The sequence below is a fragment of the Oncorhynchus kisutch genome, linkage group LG11 (genome assembly GCF_002021735.2).
Source record: "Oncorhynchus kisutch isolate 150728-3 linkage group LG11, Okis_V2, whole genome shotgun sequence".
NCBI lineage: Eukaryota > Metazoa > Chordata > Actinopteri > Salmoniformes > Salmonidae > Oncorhynchus > Oncorhynchus kisutch.
This window is the reverse complement of record NC_034184.2, coordinates 17,534,692-17,549,971: the sequence shown is the minus strand read 5'-3', so window position 1 is coordinate 17,549,971 and position 15,280 is coordinate 17,534,692. Positions and strand designations below refer to the sequence as shown.

At 39.4% G+C, this 15,280-nt stretch overlaps 1 protein-coding gene across 2 annotated transcripts in view; it reads right to left on the bottom strand.

The window, feature by feature from the left end:
- Positions 1–301: 301 nt before the first annotated feature.
- The window catches only part of LOC109899931 (inward rectifier potassium channel 16-like), a 70,677-nt gene continuing 55,698 nt past the window's right edge, over positions 302–15,280 (bottom strand). The window contains exon 2 of one of the 2 annotated variants that reach the window (XM_020495579.2): positions 302–3,811. In XM_020495579.2, the coding sequence (XP_020351168.1) occupies positions 2,599–3,801 (1,203 nt within the window). In that variant the 5' untranslated portion in view covers positions 3,802–3,811 and the 3' untranslated portion in view covers positions 302–2,598. The remainder of the gene's footprint in view (positions 3,812–15,280) is intronic. The other variant, XM_020495580.2, reaches the window with a different exon arrangement.

Here is a 15,280-nt window from a genome sequence, read left to right as displayed (position 1 = left end):
TTCAGAATGACTGCCAGGGTTGAGGAGACTGAGCTACAGTCTGAGACTATCTAAATCTAAACTGGAACAAACATTTCAGTAACGTGTAATAAATCTAAGTTACGGATTGAATTAGTTTTAAAAAATGAATGTTATTTATTTTTGAGTAGCTAAGATAAATTAATCAATCAATGTACATGCACAAACATAGATATTGAAACAAACAATTCTAAAAATCAACCTGCAATAGGGCATGCTGGTAAATATTATAATGATGGATGTGGTTTTTGTTCAACTCTGGTTATTAACACAAACACTGGGATTATTTTACACCACTGTTTTAATTGAACTTTTACGGAGTTACTTTCATTTCTGAATCAACACTAGAAATGTTACATTGAAAAATCAACACTAATTAACACTGGCCAATTTGCTGTGCAGTGAATCATTTTAATCATCAGTTTATAAAAGCAACAGATGTAAATGTGTATTGAACACAGCGTGTGCGCAAAAGTATCATGTTTTAAACGAACCACACAACAAGCAAAACACTTAATTCCACTGTGCTCAACATTTCTGTAATGTGATGGTACATCATTGTGTTCAACATACTCACATATAGTGCCGTCAGAAAGTATTCACACCCCTTGACTTGTTCCACATTTTCTGTTACAGTCTGAATTTAAAATGGATTAAATTGAGATTGTGTCACTACATACAATACCCCATAATGTCAAAGTGGAATTATGTTTTTAGACATTTTTACAAATTAATTCAAAATTAAAAGCTGAAATGTCTTGAGTCTAAAAGTATTCAACCCCTTTGTTACAGCAAGCCTAACTAACTTCAGGAGGAAAAAAGTTCCTTAACAAGTCACATAATATGTCGCATGGACTCACTCTGTGTGCAATAATAGTGTTTAACATGATTTCTGAATGACCATCTCAAAGACCAGGGAGGTTTTCAAATGCCTCGCAAATAAGGCATCTATTGGTAGATTGGTAAAAATACACATAAACAGACATTGAATATCCCTTTGAGCATGGTGAAGTTATTAATTACACTTTGGATGGTGTATCAATACACCCAGTCACTACAAAGATACAGCGTCCTTCCTAACTCAGTTGCCAGAAAGGAAGGAAACTGATCAGGGATTTCACCATGAGGCCAATGCTAACTTTAAAACAGATTTGAATGGCTGGGATAGGAGAAAACTGAGGATAGATCAACAACATTGTAGTTACTGCACAATACTAATCTAAATGACAGTGTGAAAAGAAGAAAGCCTGTACAGAATACAACGATTTCAAAACATATATACTGTTTGCAATAAGGCACTAAAGTTGTAAAACAAGTTGTAAAGTTGTAAGAAATTAACTTTATGTCCTGAATATAAAGCATTTTGTTTCAACAAATCCAACACAACACATCACTGAGTACCACTCTTCATATTTTCAAGCTTGTTGGTGGTTGCATCATGTTATGAGTATGCTTGTCATCGGCAAGGACTAGGGAGTTCTTTAGGATAAAAATTAACGGAATAGAGCTAGGCACCGGCAAAATCCTAGAGGAAAACCTGGTTCAGTCTGCTTTGGGGTACAAAGCACTGGGGGACAAATTCACCTTTCAGCAGGACAATAACCTAAAACACAGCCAAATATTCACTGGAGTTGCTTACCAAGACGACAATGAATGTTCCTATTTAGCAAAGTTACAGTTTGGACTTAAATCGGCTTGAAAATCTATGGCAAGATTTGAAAATGGCTGTGTAGCAATGATCAACAACCAACTTGACATAGTTTGAAGAATTTTAAAAAGAATAATGTGCAAATATTGTACAATAAGGTATGCAAAGCTCTTAGAGACTTACCCAGAAAGACTCACAGCTGTAATCGCAGCTAAAGGTGATTCTAGCATGTGAATACTTATGTAAATTTGATATTTTTGTTTTTAATTTTAAATAAAGTTGCAATAAATTCGAAATACATGCTTTCACTTTGTCATTATGGGGTATTGTGTGTAGATGGGTGAGAAAAACATATTTAATCCATTTTGTATTCAGGCTGTAACAAAATGTGAAATAAGTAAAGGGGTACTTCTGAAGACACTGTACATATTTTACAAAGCACTCACAAAATAAAACAGCATTTTATCTGACACCTCAAAGCATATTCTGAAAATAAATGAATCTCTATATAGTACTCTCTGTTGTAGATGACAGTATTAAGTTACCATAACCTCTCCATAAAAATCATGATTATCTTATTTTTATCCATTTTCTGTATCTCTTTGATTTCAGTAGTCTATCTATCATACTGAGGAGCAGACATTGTATAATTGTTTGTATTATATTGTGACTCCACCATAGATACTAAGTTTGACAAAAAACTTAGCAAGCAACACGACAGCAGTTTCCACATTTGTGTGTGCGGGTTGGGGGGGTTACTTCCTGCAAGACATTCCACTAAGTACACAGCCTGCTCTTACTGTTGCCTGTGAAGAAATGATCAAATTGTCCATGAGTTCATATGTTTCTGAATGGCCATTGATCACTGTGTTGGCATCATCATATCATTAGAACATCTATGTCAGAACGGGGTTCCTTGTAAGACACAAATGTCAATGATCCTCACAAACTGCTGCAATAGTGGCAACCGTGGCAACATGTTCTTCTGGTTTTGGGGTGCCATTCACCAGTTCTACAGTCACAGTCGGGGGTTTGCGATTAATGCATGGGCGCTTGGGGCGCGGCGAGTTGCGTGGGTAATGCCCAAGCTTCATTTGCTCGTACTCCTCTGCACTGACCTCCGGAACCAGGACCTTAGCAGTGTGGTGGAACATGGAGTAGTCTATCTTGTAGTACCTCCGGTTAACATTCAGCATCTCTTGGAACAGATGTCCCCAGTGGATCTCGTCGGGCGTGTAGGAGGTGCGGGTCTGGTGCAGGATGCCCGTCGAGTCGTCTGTGTAGGTGAAGGACACCACCAACTCAAAGTCATCTTTCCGAAGCTCCTCTAGGCTCATGCGGTAGAGTGGACTACTTGGCTCAATAACGTGGAAGATGGTGGTTGGTATCGCTAAAATTAAATCACTCTGTTTGATTTCCAGGTCCTTGTAGTTGACATCTTCCGTGCCTGTGGCGTGCATGTTGGGGCGGAAGATTTGGGCGCGAGCCTTCCCCTCCACCATGTGGTGCCGGCGGAAGTCCCCAATCCTCCAAGACAGGCACAACTGCCCATTTTGCAAGTTAATGACGGCGCAGTTGCTGAAGCCCACCGTCTGCGCCCGTTTCCGTGCCGATGCCATCTTCGCCACAGCGATACCGATGACAAATGTATCAATAAAACAGCTGATGACGTCCTGCACAGTCACAACGATAATAGCCACCATGCAGTTCTCCGACATCCCCCTAAAACCATAACCGATCGTGGTCTGGGTCTCCAGTGAGAAGAGGAAAGCCCCAGTGAAGTCCCTCACCTCGTACACGCAGGGGGCGTTAGTCGGGTCCTTCATGTCGCCGTTAGCCATGGCAATCACCCAATAGATGATGCCGAAGAAGAGCCAGGAGAAGATGTAGGAGAGGGCGAAGATGAGGAACATGACGCGCCATCTGATCTCCACCAGCGTGGTGAAGATGTCAGTGACGTACATGAGCCACTCCTCAGGAACATGGCGGAACAGGACATTGCACTTGCCATCTTTGCGGACGTAGCGGCACTTCTTGCGCTTGTAGTCGATCTCGGCCTTCACAGCGGACAGGGTGGTGGTGTAGGCGTTGACGGAGGGATCAGAGGGACTGACCTCTGTGTACTCTTTGTTCATCCTGTAAGATCTGGGAATAAGAGAGACAAGAAAATAATGTTTAATGATTGTATTATCTACTGTATAACACTGAACATGTTACTGTTATGAATCGTAGTCTCTAAAACTGGTGGCCAAACTGAGATTTGGTTCTGGGTTCCGAGATTATAAATTAAGAATTAAACAAACATAATTTACAAAATATCTGAACAAATATATTTACTAGAGTATGGTGGCATTTGAAGGACAACAGTTTTACAACAGCACACTCCATCCAGATACATTCACATGGTTTGTTGGTGGGTCATGGTCATTTTGAGTGTGTGGATTTGAGTTAGGTGTTTGTGTGTTAGGGAGGAGAACACTTATGTGGAGATGTTGTGCAATTCCATCATTATGATGGAACATTTCTGCGATTGGAATCAACTTGATGGTGATTTGGGAGAATTCTCTCTGAGATTCATTGGCAAAAGAATGTTTAGATGGAAAGCAGTTGAGTTGAAATGTGGTCGCTCTCTCTCTCTGACCCCAATTTGGTAATGATTTCAAAGAGACATTATCTATCAAGCAGTAACATTTTTATTTTATGAAAGTTTTGGAAGCAATAAAGAGTGATGGTCCACACTCAAAAAGGAGTAGCGGTAAAGCTTATTTCATTTTTTCAATATATTTACTTTCAATGATAGCTGTAAAAGCATCAAGTCTATTGTCATCACTGGCTTATACTATCATCAGACACCTCATTAAATTCTAACTTTCAGAATCCACACTTATTTAACTACGAACGATAAAGAAATCTATCAAACATGTTGGTGAAATGTGATGTACAGTATGTCATGAATAACGATGATTGAGAAAGTTACAGACACACAAATATCATACCTCCAAGAAATGCTAACCTCTCACCATTACAATAGCAGGGGAGGTTAGCATTTATTTGGGGGGGTATGATATTTGTGCGTCTGTAACTTTCTCACTCATCATTATTCACGATTAATTCAGGAATATCATTAATCATGGTAGCATCCACATTACGTAGAAGTGTTTAGAAACATATTCTATACTTATTTGCAACAGAAATGACTCCAAAATGACACAATATATTATTTACCATTAATTTCTATTGGGTACAAAATAATCTGAAACAGAACCAAAACAAACAGCAAATGCATCTAACAAGTTTGTAGAGTCACAAGCTTGATGTAGTCATTGAGCGCTAGGAATATGGGACCAAATACAGAACTTTTGACTACTTTAATAGACATATGTATACGTGAAATTGTCCCAATACTGCACTTTCGGTCCCCTAAAATGGAGGGACCACATACAAAAAGTGCTGCAATTTCTAAACGGATAATCCGAAATGGATGAAAATTTGCTCAAAATAAAGATGACAGTCTGCACTTTAACCTCATCGTCATCAAATCATTTCAAATCCAAAGTGCTGGAGTACAGAGCCAAAACAACAACAAAATTGTCACTGTCCCAATACTTTTGGAGCTCACTGTATATCCCTCTTTGACACACATGACCAAACAACTGGGAAGTAGTCCAGGTGTGACAAAACTAGAGCCTGTATGACCTGTCTGGTCGACTGAGATGTAAAAAAATATATATCTATTCTGATTAGAAGCACCTGCTGCTAACCAGTTCCCCATAAATGCTGTTTTGAATGACAAAAAAACATGTACATACACACTGAAGAAGGCTGCAAAGCTGAAATGTCTGTGTACACTATCTCTGATGCAGTGAAATGTTTTTAAAAAATGAAAAAGAAAGTAAGAATTTTGCCTTACTCTTATTAGCCTATAGTAACATATTGAATAACAGATTCATACATGGAAAAACAGATAGTCAAAAAATACATCAAAAGGAAGTTTGTTTTAAAGTGTCTGTCCTATATCTGAGAGATATAAGAAAGATCTTACATCTACACCACTGTACCTCGGCCACCTTCCGGCGCAGATGTGGAAGGCCATCGGTGGATTGAGACGCAGCTCATGCAAAATGACGTTTTTTGTATAATGCTAATTCGATTTTCTCGGGGCACATACATCGACTCTAGTTAACCTTTTATAAAACAGTAAATGGTTTAAATACTCCAAAATAAGCGGATTTAAAAAATTGTTCACACATTTACAGTCAAATGTGATGTAAAAAAACATATGTTTTTGAATGTTTTGTTATGTTTCTAACAGTTTCTAGCAAATTATTTTCATGAGCATGTCTGTTATTTATTCAAAGTGTTGTTTTTCTGTGATACTTAGAGTCTGAGATATTGGTGATCGAGCTAATCTGACATACCGGTACGACCAAAGATGGCTTCTAATATGGGTGATATGGGCACCGGTGCCAACAGACTTGTAGCTCTAACTTTAGAATGCTATGGGCTATCAGCTCAGTTCCAATTGAATCTCAAAGATGAGACTCTCACCACATACATTGATTTAAGGCAAAATATGTATTTCAATTCCTTAGTTATTTTTTTGTTATAGTGACTGCAATGCCCCACAGGGGCCAAATCTGGGGTGGCTACATCTTTTCAGTCTGCTTGCATTTACCTCTGTGCCAACTTTGGTGCTTTTATCACGAAATGCACAATTTAGTATTTTTGCTTAGTCGCCCCACTAGTGCACAAAAGTTAGATTAATTTTCATTCCTCCAAATGACACAGAAATCATTGCTGCAGCTTACTGCAGCTTGACAAAGTTGTAACATTTCAGATTGGTCCAACAAAAATATCAGTGCAGCATGAAACAATTTCAACGATTTTACTGCATTACAGTTCATATCAATACATGAATTAGGCCCTAATCTTTGGATTTCACATGACTGGGAATACAGATATGCATCTATTGGTCACAGATACTGTCACGCCTTGGTCTTAGTGTTTTGTGTTTTCGTTATATATTTTGGTCAGGCCAGGGTGTGACATGGGTTTATGTTATTGTATTTCGTATTGGGTTGTAGTATTTGGGATCGCGGCTGATTAGGGGTGTTGTATAGGCTTGGCTGCCTGAGGCGGTTCTCAATCAGCTGTCAGGTGATTCTCGTTGCCTCTGATTAGGAACAGTATTTAGGTAGCCTGAGTTTCGCTTGTCTTTCGTGGGTGATTGTTCCTGTCTCTGTGTAGTGTTCACCAGATAGGCTGTAATAGTTTCACGTTCCGTTTGTTGTTTTTTTTGTATTTATTTAGTTATTTCATGTATCGTCACTTTTCCTTCATTAAAGATCATGAGTAACCACCACGCTGCATTTCGGTCCGACTCTCTTTCAACGAACGAAGAACGCCGTTACAGATACCTTAAAAAAGGCATGGATCAGAAAACTAGTCAGTATCTGGTGTAACCACCATTATTCTCATGCACATTTGACACATATCCTTTGCATAGAGTTGATCAGGCTGTTGATTGTGGCCGGTGGAATGTTGTCCCACTCCCCTTCAGTGGCTGTTTGAAGTTGCTGGATATTTGCTGGAACTGGGGCACACTGTTGTGATATAGAGCAGCTTGACAAAGTCCTAACATTTCAGAAGGGTCCAACAAAAATATCAGCGCAACATGAAACAATTTCAATGATTTTACTGGTCAATGGGTGACATGTCTGGTGAGTTTGCAGGTCATGGAAGAACTGGGACATTTTCAGCTTCCAGGAATTGTGTACAGATCCTTGCGACATAGGGATGTGCATTATCATGCTGAAACATGAGTTGATGGCGGCAAATGAATGAAAGGACAATGGTCCCTTAGGATCTCGTCACAGAATCTCTGTGCATTCAAATTGCCATTGAAAAAATGCAATTGTGTTCATTGTCCGTCGCTTATGCCTGCCTATACCATAACCCCAGTGCCACCATGGGGCACTCTGTTCACAATGTTGACATCAGCTAATGCCATATACGCTGTTTGCCATCTGCCCCGTACAGTTGAAACCGGGATTAATCCGTGAAGAGCACACGTCTCCAGTCTGCCAATGGCCATCGACGATGAGCATATGCCCGCTGGAATCGGTTACGACGCCAAACTGCAGTCAGGTCAAGACCCTGGTGAGGATGACGAGTTTGTGGAGAAATTCTTTGTGCAAACCCACAGTTTCATCAGTTGTCGAGGTGGCTGGTCTCAGATGATCCCTCAGGTCAAGAAGCCGGATGTGGAAGCCTGGGCTGGTGCGGTTACACATGGTCTTGTCACGCCCTGACCATAGAGAGCCCTTGTTTCGGGGGGGTATTCTAGTTTATAATTTCTATGTTGTTTTCCAGTTTATACTTTCTATGTTGGTGTTTTGTATGATTCCCCATTAGAGGCAGCTGTTAATCGTTGTCTCTAGTTGGGGATCATATTTAAGTAGCTATTTTTCCCACCTGTGTTTGTGGGATATTGTTTTGTGTTTGTGCATGTGCACCACGTAGTCACGGTTATTGATTTATTGTTTTTTCTTTAAGTTTCACTTTGCAATAAATATGTGGAACTCAACATCCACTGCGCCTTGGTCCCGTACTTACGACAGCCGTGACAGGTCTGCGGTTGTGAAGCCGGTTGGGCATATTGCCAAATTCTGTAAAATTACATTGGTAAAGAAATTAACATTCAATTCTCTGGCAACAGTGCTGGTGGACATTCCTGCAGTCATCATGCCATTTGTGCTCTCCCTCAAAACTTGAGGCATCTGTGGCATTGTGTTTTGTGACAGAACTGCACATTTTAGACTGACATTTTATTGTCTCCAGCGCAAGGTGCACCTGGGTAATGATCATGCTGTTTAATCAGCTTTTTGATATGCCACACCTGTCAGGTGGATGGATTATCTTGACGAAGGAAAAATGCTCACTACCAGTGTTGTAAACAAATTTGTGCACAACATTTTTGAGAAATACGTTTTTTTTTCTTGCATCTTTTATTTCAGCTCATGAAACACGGGACCAACATTTTACATGTTGCATTTATATTTTTATTCAGTGTACCTGCGTTTGTGATTAGTGCTCGAGAAAAGAAAGCTAAGGATGCTTTTTTGTTGACAGTGAAAACTTTGAGACAAGGCATATTGACAAGGGGGAAGAGAGAGAGGAAGGGAGTGGCAGACTCTTTATTGCCTACCTTTTTCCACAGCTGGTTGTTCATAATTTCATGGAAGTGGTTTTCTTTTTTTCTTATTGGTTCTTCTTCATATTTTGTCTTTTCTCCCATGGCGCACTTTTCTGCTCTCAAGATGCTATTTTAAGATGTTAATCTGGGAATGTTTACCATCTATGATTCCCTTTTTCCCTGCCTCCATGCACTGTGTCAATACCGTTTATCATAATGAGGCAGTTGCCTAGAGATGCAAAAACCCATGGCAACAGACCCTGTTGGCCCCATTAATTTTGTGTGGTGTTTTCAGCTACTTGGAAGTATCATGTGGCATGATTATGCAGTTTATTTATATTGCTCTGTTTATTCATCTAAATCTATTAAAACAAGTTTAGTATTGCATTTGAAAACATGCCACTCACAGGGCTTCCTGTAACTTATATATTTTGTCTTACCAAGGTCATCTAAGGAGAAACACGTAACACTTACAGTAACTAGGGTGGTTTAAATTTTGTGACATGTTGATTGTTTGTAGAACCAGCAAAAATACACGTTTTGAGTCAAGTGCCAGTGGTTGGATAGTATTACTTTCAGATTACTAACTCAACGGTAATTCGATTTTACAGTGTACTTGGACAAATAATTCTGTACTCATCTTAAACCTGTAACTCGAAATGAATGAGGTTGTGCATGCAAGGCAGTGCATGGCCCACTGTTGAAGTGACTTTTATTTGGGTGGAGTCAAAAGTGTTGTGTTGTCTACAAGCCAGTAAAGGAACGCCACAGGACTGAATTGGTCTAGGTTAGACTGAGGCTGAGGAGAAGAATTAATGTGGAAACTGGAACGATCATGGGCAGAAGAAGGCTCCATCACAGCCAAACCACTGAGCGCATCCTCTTTACTCACACACACACACACACACACCACTGAAAGCATTCTCTCTTTTTCCGTCCGAGTGCAATCACTCCTATTCTCCGCCTATCTGAGTCAACCAGACTTTATAGTCTGAAACTCTGCTTCTGTCATGACTTCCGCCGAAGTCGGCTCCTCTCCTTGTTCTGGCGGCGTTCGGCGATCGAAGTCACCGGCTTTCTAGCCATCGCCGCTCCATTTTTCATATCTCCATTTGTCTTGTCTTGTTCCATACACACCTGGTTTTCATTTCCCCAATCAATCTACTTGTATTTAACCCTCGGTTTCCCATCATGTTTGTGTGTAATTGTTTATTGTCAAGCGATGTCCTTTAGCGTTTTACTTTATTGTTCCGTTCTTTTGAGCGAGTTTGTTTTGTTGTGCTCCCGGTTTGGAACTACAATAAAGTGTGCTTTATTTATCATACTCTGCTCTCCTGCACCTGACTTCGCCTTCATACACACCTTGACAGCTTCCTCCTGGCAAAAGATGTAGCTTCCTCCTGGCTAAAAATGTAGCCCCCATTGCCAGAATATAAGGTTATACAGAAAAAAGGTTCTACTAACTTTCTATAACCCATTCTTCCCCAAAATGTTAATATCTTTAAATGAAAGAAGGAAACAAAACATAATTTTGGAAACCACAATGTTAAAATTCTGACAATAATATACTATTGAATGGAAACTCCTGTATGTCTGAGCATCATCTTTACATTACCACAACTGTCTCCTTTTGAAAGTTAATCCTCCTTCTGTTAGACTGTTACACGGTATAATAGCACTAATTTTAATCACATTTCACATGTCATAAAACTTAATCACAGCAGTATGTATTTTGCCTAAAGCAACACATATTTACACTGACTATGGTCAAGATGTTCAAACGGAAAACAAAACACACAAATCCAAATGGACTTAACACAACATACTTTATAGTAAATGTGGTTGAAATTGCTTTATGTCGAAAAGGTTTTTTACTGCTATAAACTCACTGTTAAGACAGTTGTAAGCTGTGTACACACTTAGCCCCAGCTACGTTATGTTGTGACCAGCCCTAATTTGATCAACCTACATTACCCATTAGTCATCTTAAATGGCACCCTATTCCCTATATAGTGCACTACTTTTGATCAGAGCCCTTTTCCATTGTTCAAATGGGCCCTGGTCAAAAGTAGTGCACTATACAGGAAATAGGATGCAACCCTCAGTTAGGTTCAATATTGCTTAATTAAGGCCCATACCTCCCAAGACAATATGGCGAACAAGGAAAGAAGTCACAACAGCCCCCTCCAAATATGTTAGTGTTTTGTTCCCTCCCAATGTTGATAGTTTCATACAAATAGATTTCCATGAGTAAAATCTGTTTATTCATCTAAATCTATTAAAACAAGTTTAGTATTGCATTTGAAAACATGTTTAGTGATGAAGCTAGGAATATAGGAAGGAATCTACAGCACACTGGTGAGAAATAGGCAATAAAACATGAGTAGCCTATGCACCAGAATAAAGGTCTTAATTTCAGTTTAATTGAATCAAGTTACACTGTGGTCAGATTAAGTTTCACACTTTCTCTTTGATTTCTATCCAGTTTGCACTGTTCTCTATGAAGCGTCATAATAGGGTATTTCCACAGAGGCCGAGTAGACTACCAACCATATACAATGCCTGACATTTATGTCAAGTAGGTTTATTTTTCTGTTCATGTTAATTAGATTATATTATATCAGAGATCACATACAATAAGTCTATATAACATAATAATAATACTATTATAGAATAATATATCATGCATTTACAGCAAGTAACCCAGTTGTCCTTGTGGACATAGGCACCACTCACAACATAACTGTAGTTGCTTTAGGCCACAGGTATAGGGAGACACACACACACACAGAGAGAGCATCGTGTCTCAGGGTTATCCTTAGAAGACACAGGAAGGCGTTGTTCTCCACACCACCCATAAGGAGAAAAAAAATGCAGGATATGTGAAATATTTAAAGGTCTTGAACAGTCAAAATCATGTTTTTCATGAAATGGGATGATATTTGGGTGAAACCAGATCAAAGTATGATGACCAAAGGATTAAAAATGACTGTTGCTTCTACATTGATAAAGTTTGATCATAAAGTTACTGGTCCCCTCCCCCATGTCAAACACTTGGATTCAGGAGTCGGGATTATTAACGGGATAGGATGACATCACCCTAACGCTCCCATTTTAAAACACCAACGGTAACATGATATTCTCTTACTTCTCTTACTGCCGTGTAACCAACACTGCAAAGGTGTGTTTCAGAGGGGCGTGGAGAGCTAGAGAGCTATTCTACCGATGTGAAAGCTTTACTGTAGGGTGTCAGAAAATATAATTAAAAGTTTAACCTATTCATCTACAGTATGTGAAGATGCTTATATGTTTCCCCTTTCATCTGTGTCTGGTGTTAGCTAGTTACTGGCTAGCTAGGTCTTCATCTGTGTCTGGTGTTAGCTAGTTACTGGCTAGCTAGGTCTTCATCTGTGTCTGGTGTTAGCTAGTTACTGGCTAGCTAGGTCTTCATCTGTGTCTGGTGTTAGCTAGTTACTGGCTAGCTAGGTCTTCATCTGTGTCTGGTGTTAGCTAGTTACTGGCTAGCTAGGTCTTCATCTGTGTCTGGTGTTAGCTAGTTACTGGCTAGCTAGGTCTTCATCTGTGTCTGGTGTTAGCTAGTTACTGGCTAGCTAGGTCTTCATCTGTGTCTGGTGTTAGCTAGTTACTGGCTAGCTAGGTCTTCAGCCAGCATGGAACAAAAGGGCGGTGGGTGGGTGGGGGGGTTCAAAACTCTGATGCAGTTGTCATGTCAACACATCTGTCAGTGCTGCTGGGAAATGCATCACGAGAGACATGCCAAACAGGAGATGTATGTGAACAAAATTGACATTATTAATGCAATTTCAGTGTTTTAGTTGTATTGTGTGTCACCAAATCTGCTTGAGATGATTTTACTGCAACACTGCTCACTGCTTGCAAGTTGCTTGATGAAGGTGTTTCAAAGAACTGTCAGTCAAGGTGAGTTCCTGAATATAAGTTCTCCGCCCACTTAGCCTGTGTTTTCAAACTTCCTGGGAGTTAACCATGAGAGAATTTGGAACATTTCGATCCAAAACAAATATTATGTGTGATATTTCAGTGACTGAAAAGGCTTTTTTACATGGGAATCCGAATTACTGTTCGGGACATAAAATTGTCCAAATAAGTTATTTAAAAAATAAAAAATTAAATAATGTATATCATAATATATGTTATATGCATCAGAATGAATTGTTCTTTTTATTTCAAAATATAGTAAATTCTGAAATACATTAAAGAAAGTACTTTATATGCATATATCAATTTGACAAGAGCATTGCAACCAACATCCAATGGGTAGAACTTAACCTGAATCCCTTTGATATGTTGATTAGAAATGATGCACCAATATTGAATTTTAAAATCCTGTTATATGAAATCCCCTTTAGTACAGACCACAGGGAGAATTCAACAAATCAGATTTTCAATATGAATGAAGACTTGCTAAAGTGCCAAAATTCTGCATTTTCAAATGTCCCTCCATTCACCCTCTGTGACTTCTAGGAAAATATTAAACCACTAACCCCACAAAATACTCATTTTTACAATAATTGTAAAGACCAAGAAATGTAGTTACTTTTAGATGACCAAGAACACAATGATCACTCTGACAGAACTACAGAGTTCCTTGGCTGACCTGCCAGAAGTACAACAGTCTCTAAAGCACTTCACCAATCTGGGATATATGGGGGAGTGGCCAGACAGAAGCCACTTCTGAGAAAAAGGCACATGACAGCACGCCTGGAGTTTTACAAAAAGGCACATGAAAGACTGAGAACATAAGGCAAAAGATTCTGTGGTCTGATGAGACAAACATTTTACCATTTGTCCTGAATTCAAAACACCATGTCAGAACAAGAATGTGAAAGTTCTTGAGTGGCCCAGCCAAAGCACAGATTTGAATCCCATTGAAAATCTGTGGAATGTAATTTGGGGGGTTAGTGGTTTAATGTTATCTTAAAAGTCACAGAGGGTGAACGGAAGGACATTTCAAAATGCTGAATTTTGACACTTTAGCAAGTATTTATCCATATTGATCCATATCCATATTAATTGAATTCTCCCTGTGGTCTATATTGAAGGGCACTTCATTTCACATAGCAGGCTTTTAAAATTCAATATTGCTGTTCACCACCGCTCCCCATCTAAATTAATAGAACTTGAGAAAATCTGCACGTAACATTGTGCGAAAATCCCTAAATCCGCATGTGCAAAGCTGGTACAGACATACACAAGAGAACTCAAAAATGTAATCGCTGCCAAAGGAGCTTCTACAAAGTATTGACTCAAGGTTGTCAATACTTATGTAAAAGAGATATTTCATTTTCAATAAATTAGCAAAAATGTCAAAAAACATGTTTTCACATTATGGGGTATTGTGTGGGTGAATTAAATATATATATATTTCGAATTCAGGCTGTAACATAAAACGTGGAAGTCAAGGGGTATGAATACTTTTTGAAGGTGCTGTATGCATCTCTGGAAGACATTTTAAGGCATTAGATGCAAATGTTAGATTTGTAAATTTTTTATATGATGTTAAATATATTGAAACCATTTTTTTTTGTGCACCTATTTACTCCTATCATCTCTGATTGTCCTTGCTGTGCACAGTGCACACACATCGCTTGCTTGTGTGCAATAATATTCCGTAAAGCTGGTGCCCTTCCAGAATGCATGTTTGTGCTGAAAACCTTTGCCTTACTGCACTCAATACCTGCACAATTCACCTGCAATTCAGCCTCTACCCTGTTGCTGGAACTTATGCCTTTTGTGTACAAAACAGCACAGCTGACTCGACACCTACATAAAGTACACACAGCCAAAGCAAAGCAGGCTATGCCCTACAGTAAACTTTCCTCTCACACAGATCCCAAGCAAGCAGCAAGCTCGCATAAAGCTTAGCTCAAGCCTCATCTCAGATCTGTCATTGTCACACCAATGACAAGATTTGGGGACCAGGCTAGTTTATCCACTGTTCCACAATGGCACACAGCTGCGTGTCAATGATTCAGGGACAACTGGACTAGAGGGATAAAACAAGGGAAAACACTTTGGCCAACAAACAGGGTTTATTTCCTGTACCGCTCAGGGCCCTTGCTTACAACTCCATTACATGCTCACTTAATATTCAACTAATAACATTCTGCCACCCCATCCAGGGTTCACTGGCACAGAACGGTGTACTTCATGCAGGTGGCCCCAGCCCCCTATTCTGCCCTGGGCCCTCTGTCACCCCTTTTAACCTTCAATTCCTCTGAGGCCAGGCAATCTAGAGCATTCTAGAACATCATATTACTAGGCGTGCAAGACCCGTATTCATAAAGCGTGAAGTCTTTCCTGTGGTTTAGTGACAAAGAAACAAATGGCAATTACTGTCATTAACATAAATACTTGTTTACACCTTTCTAGATATTCAG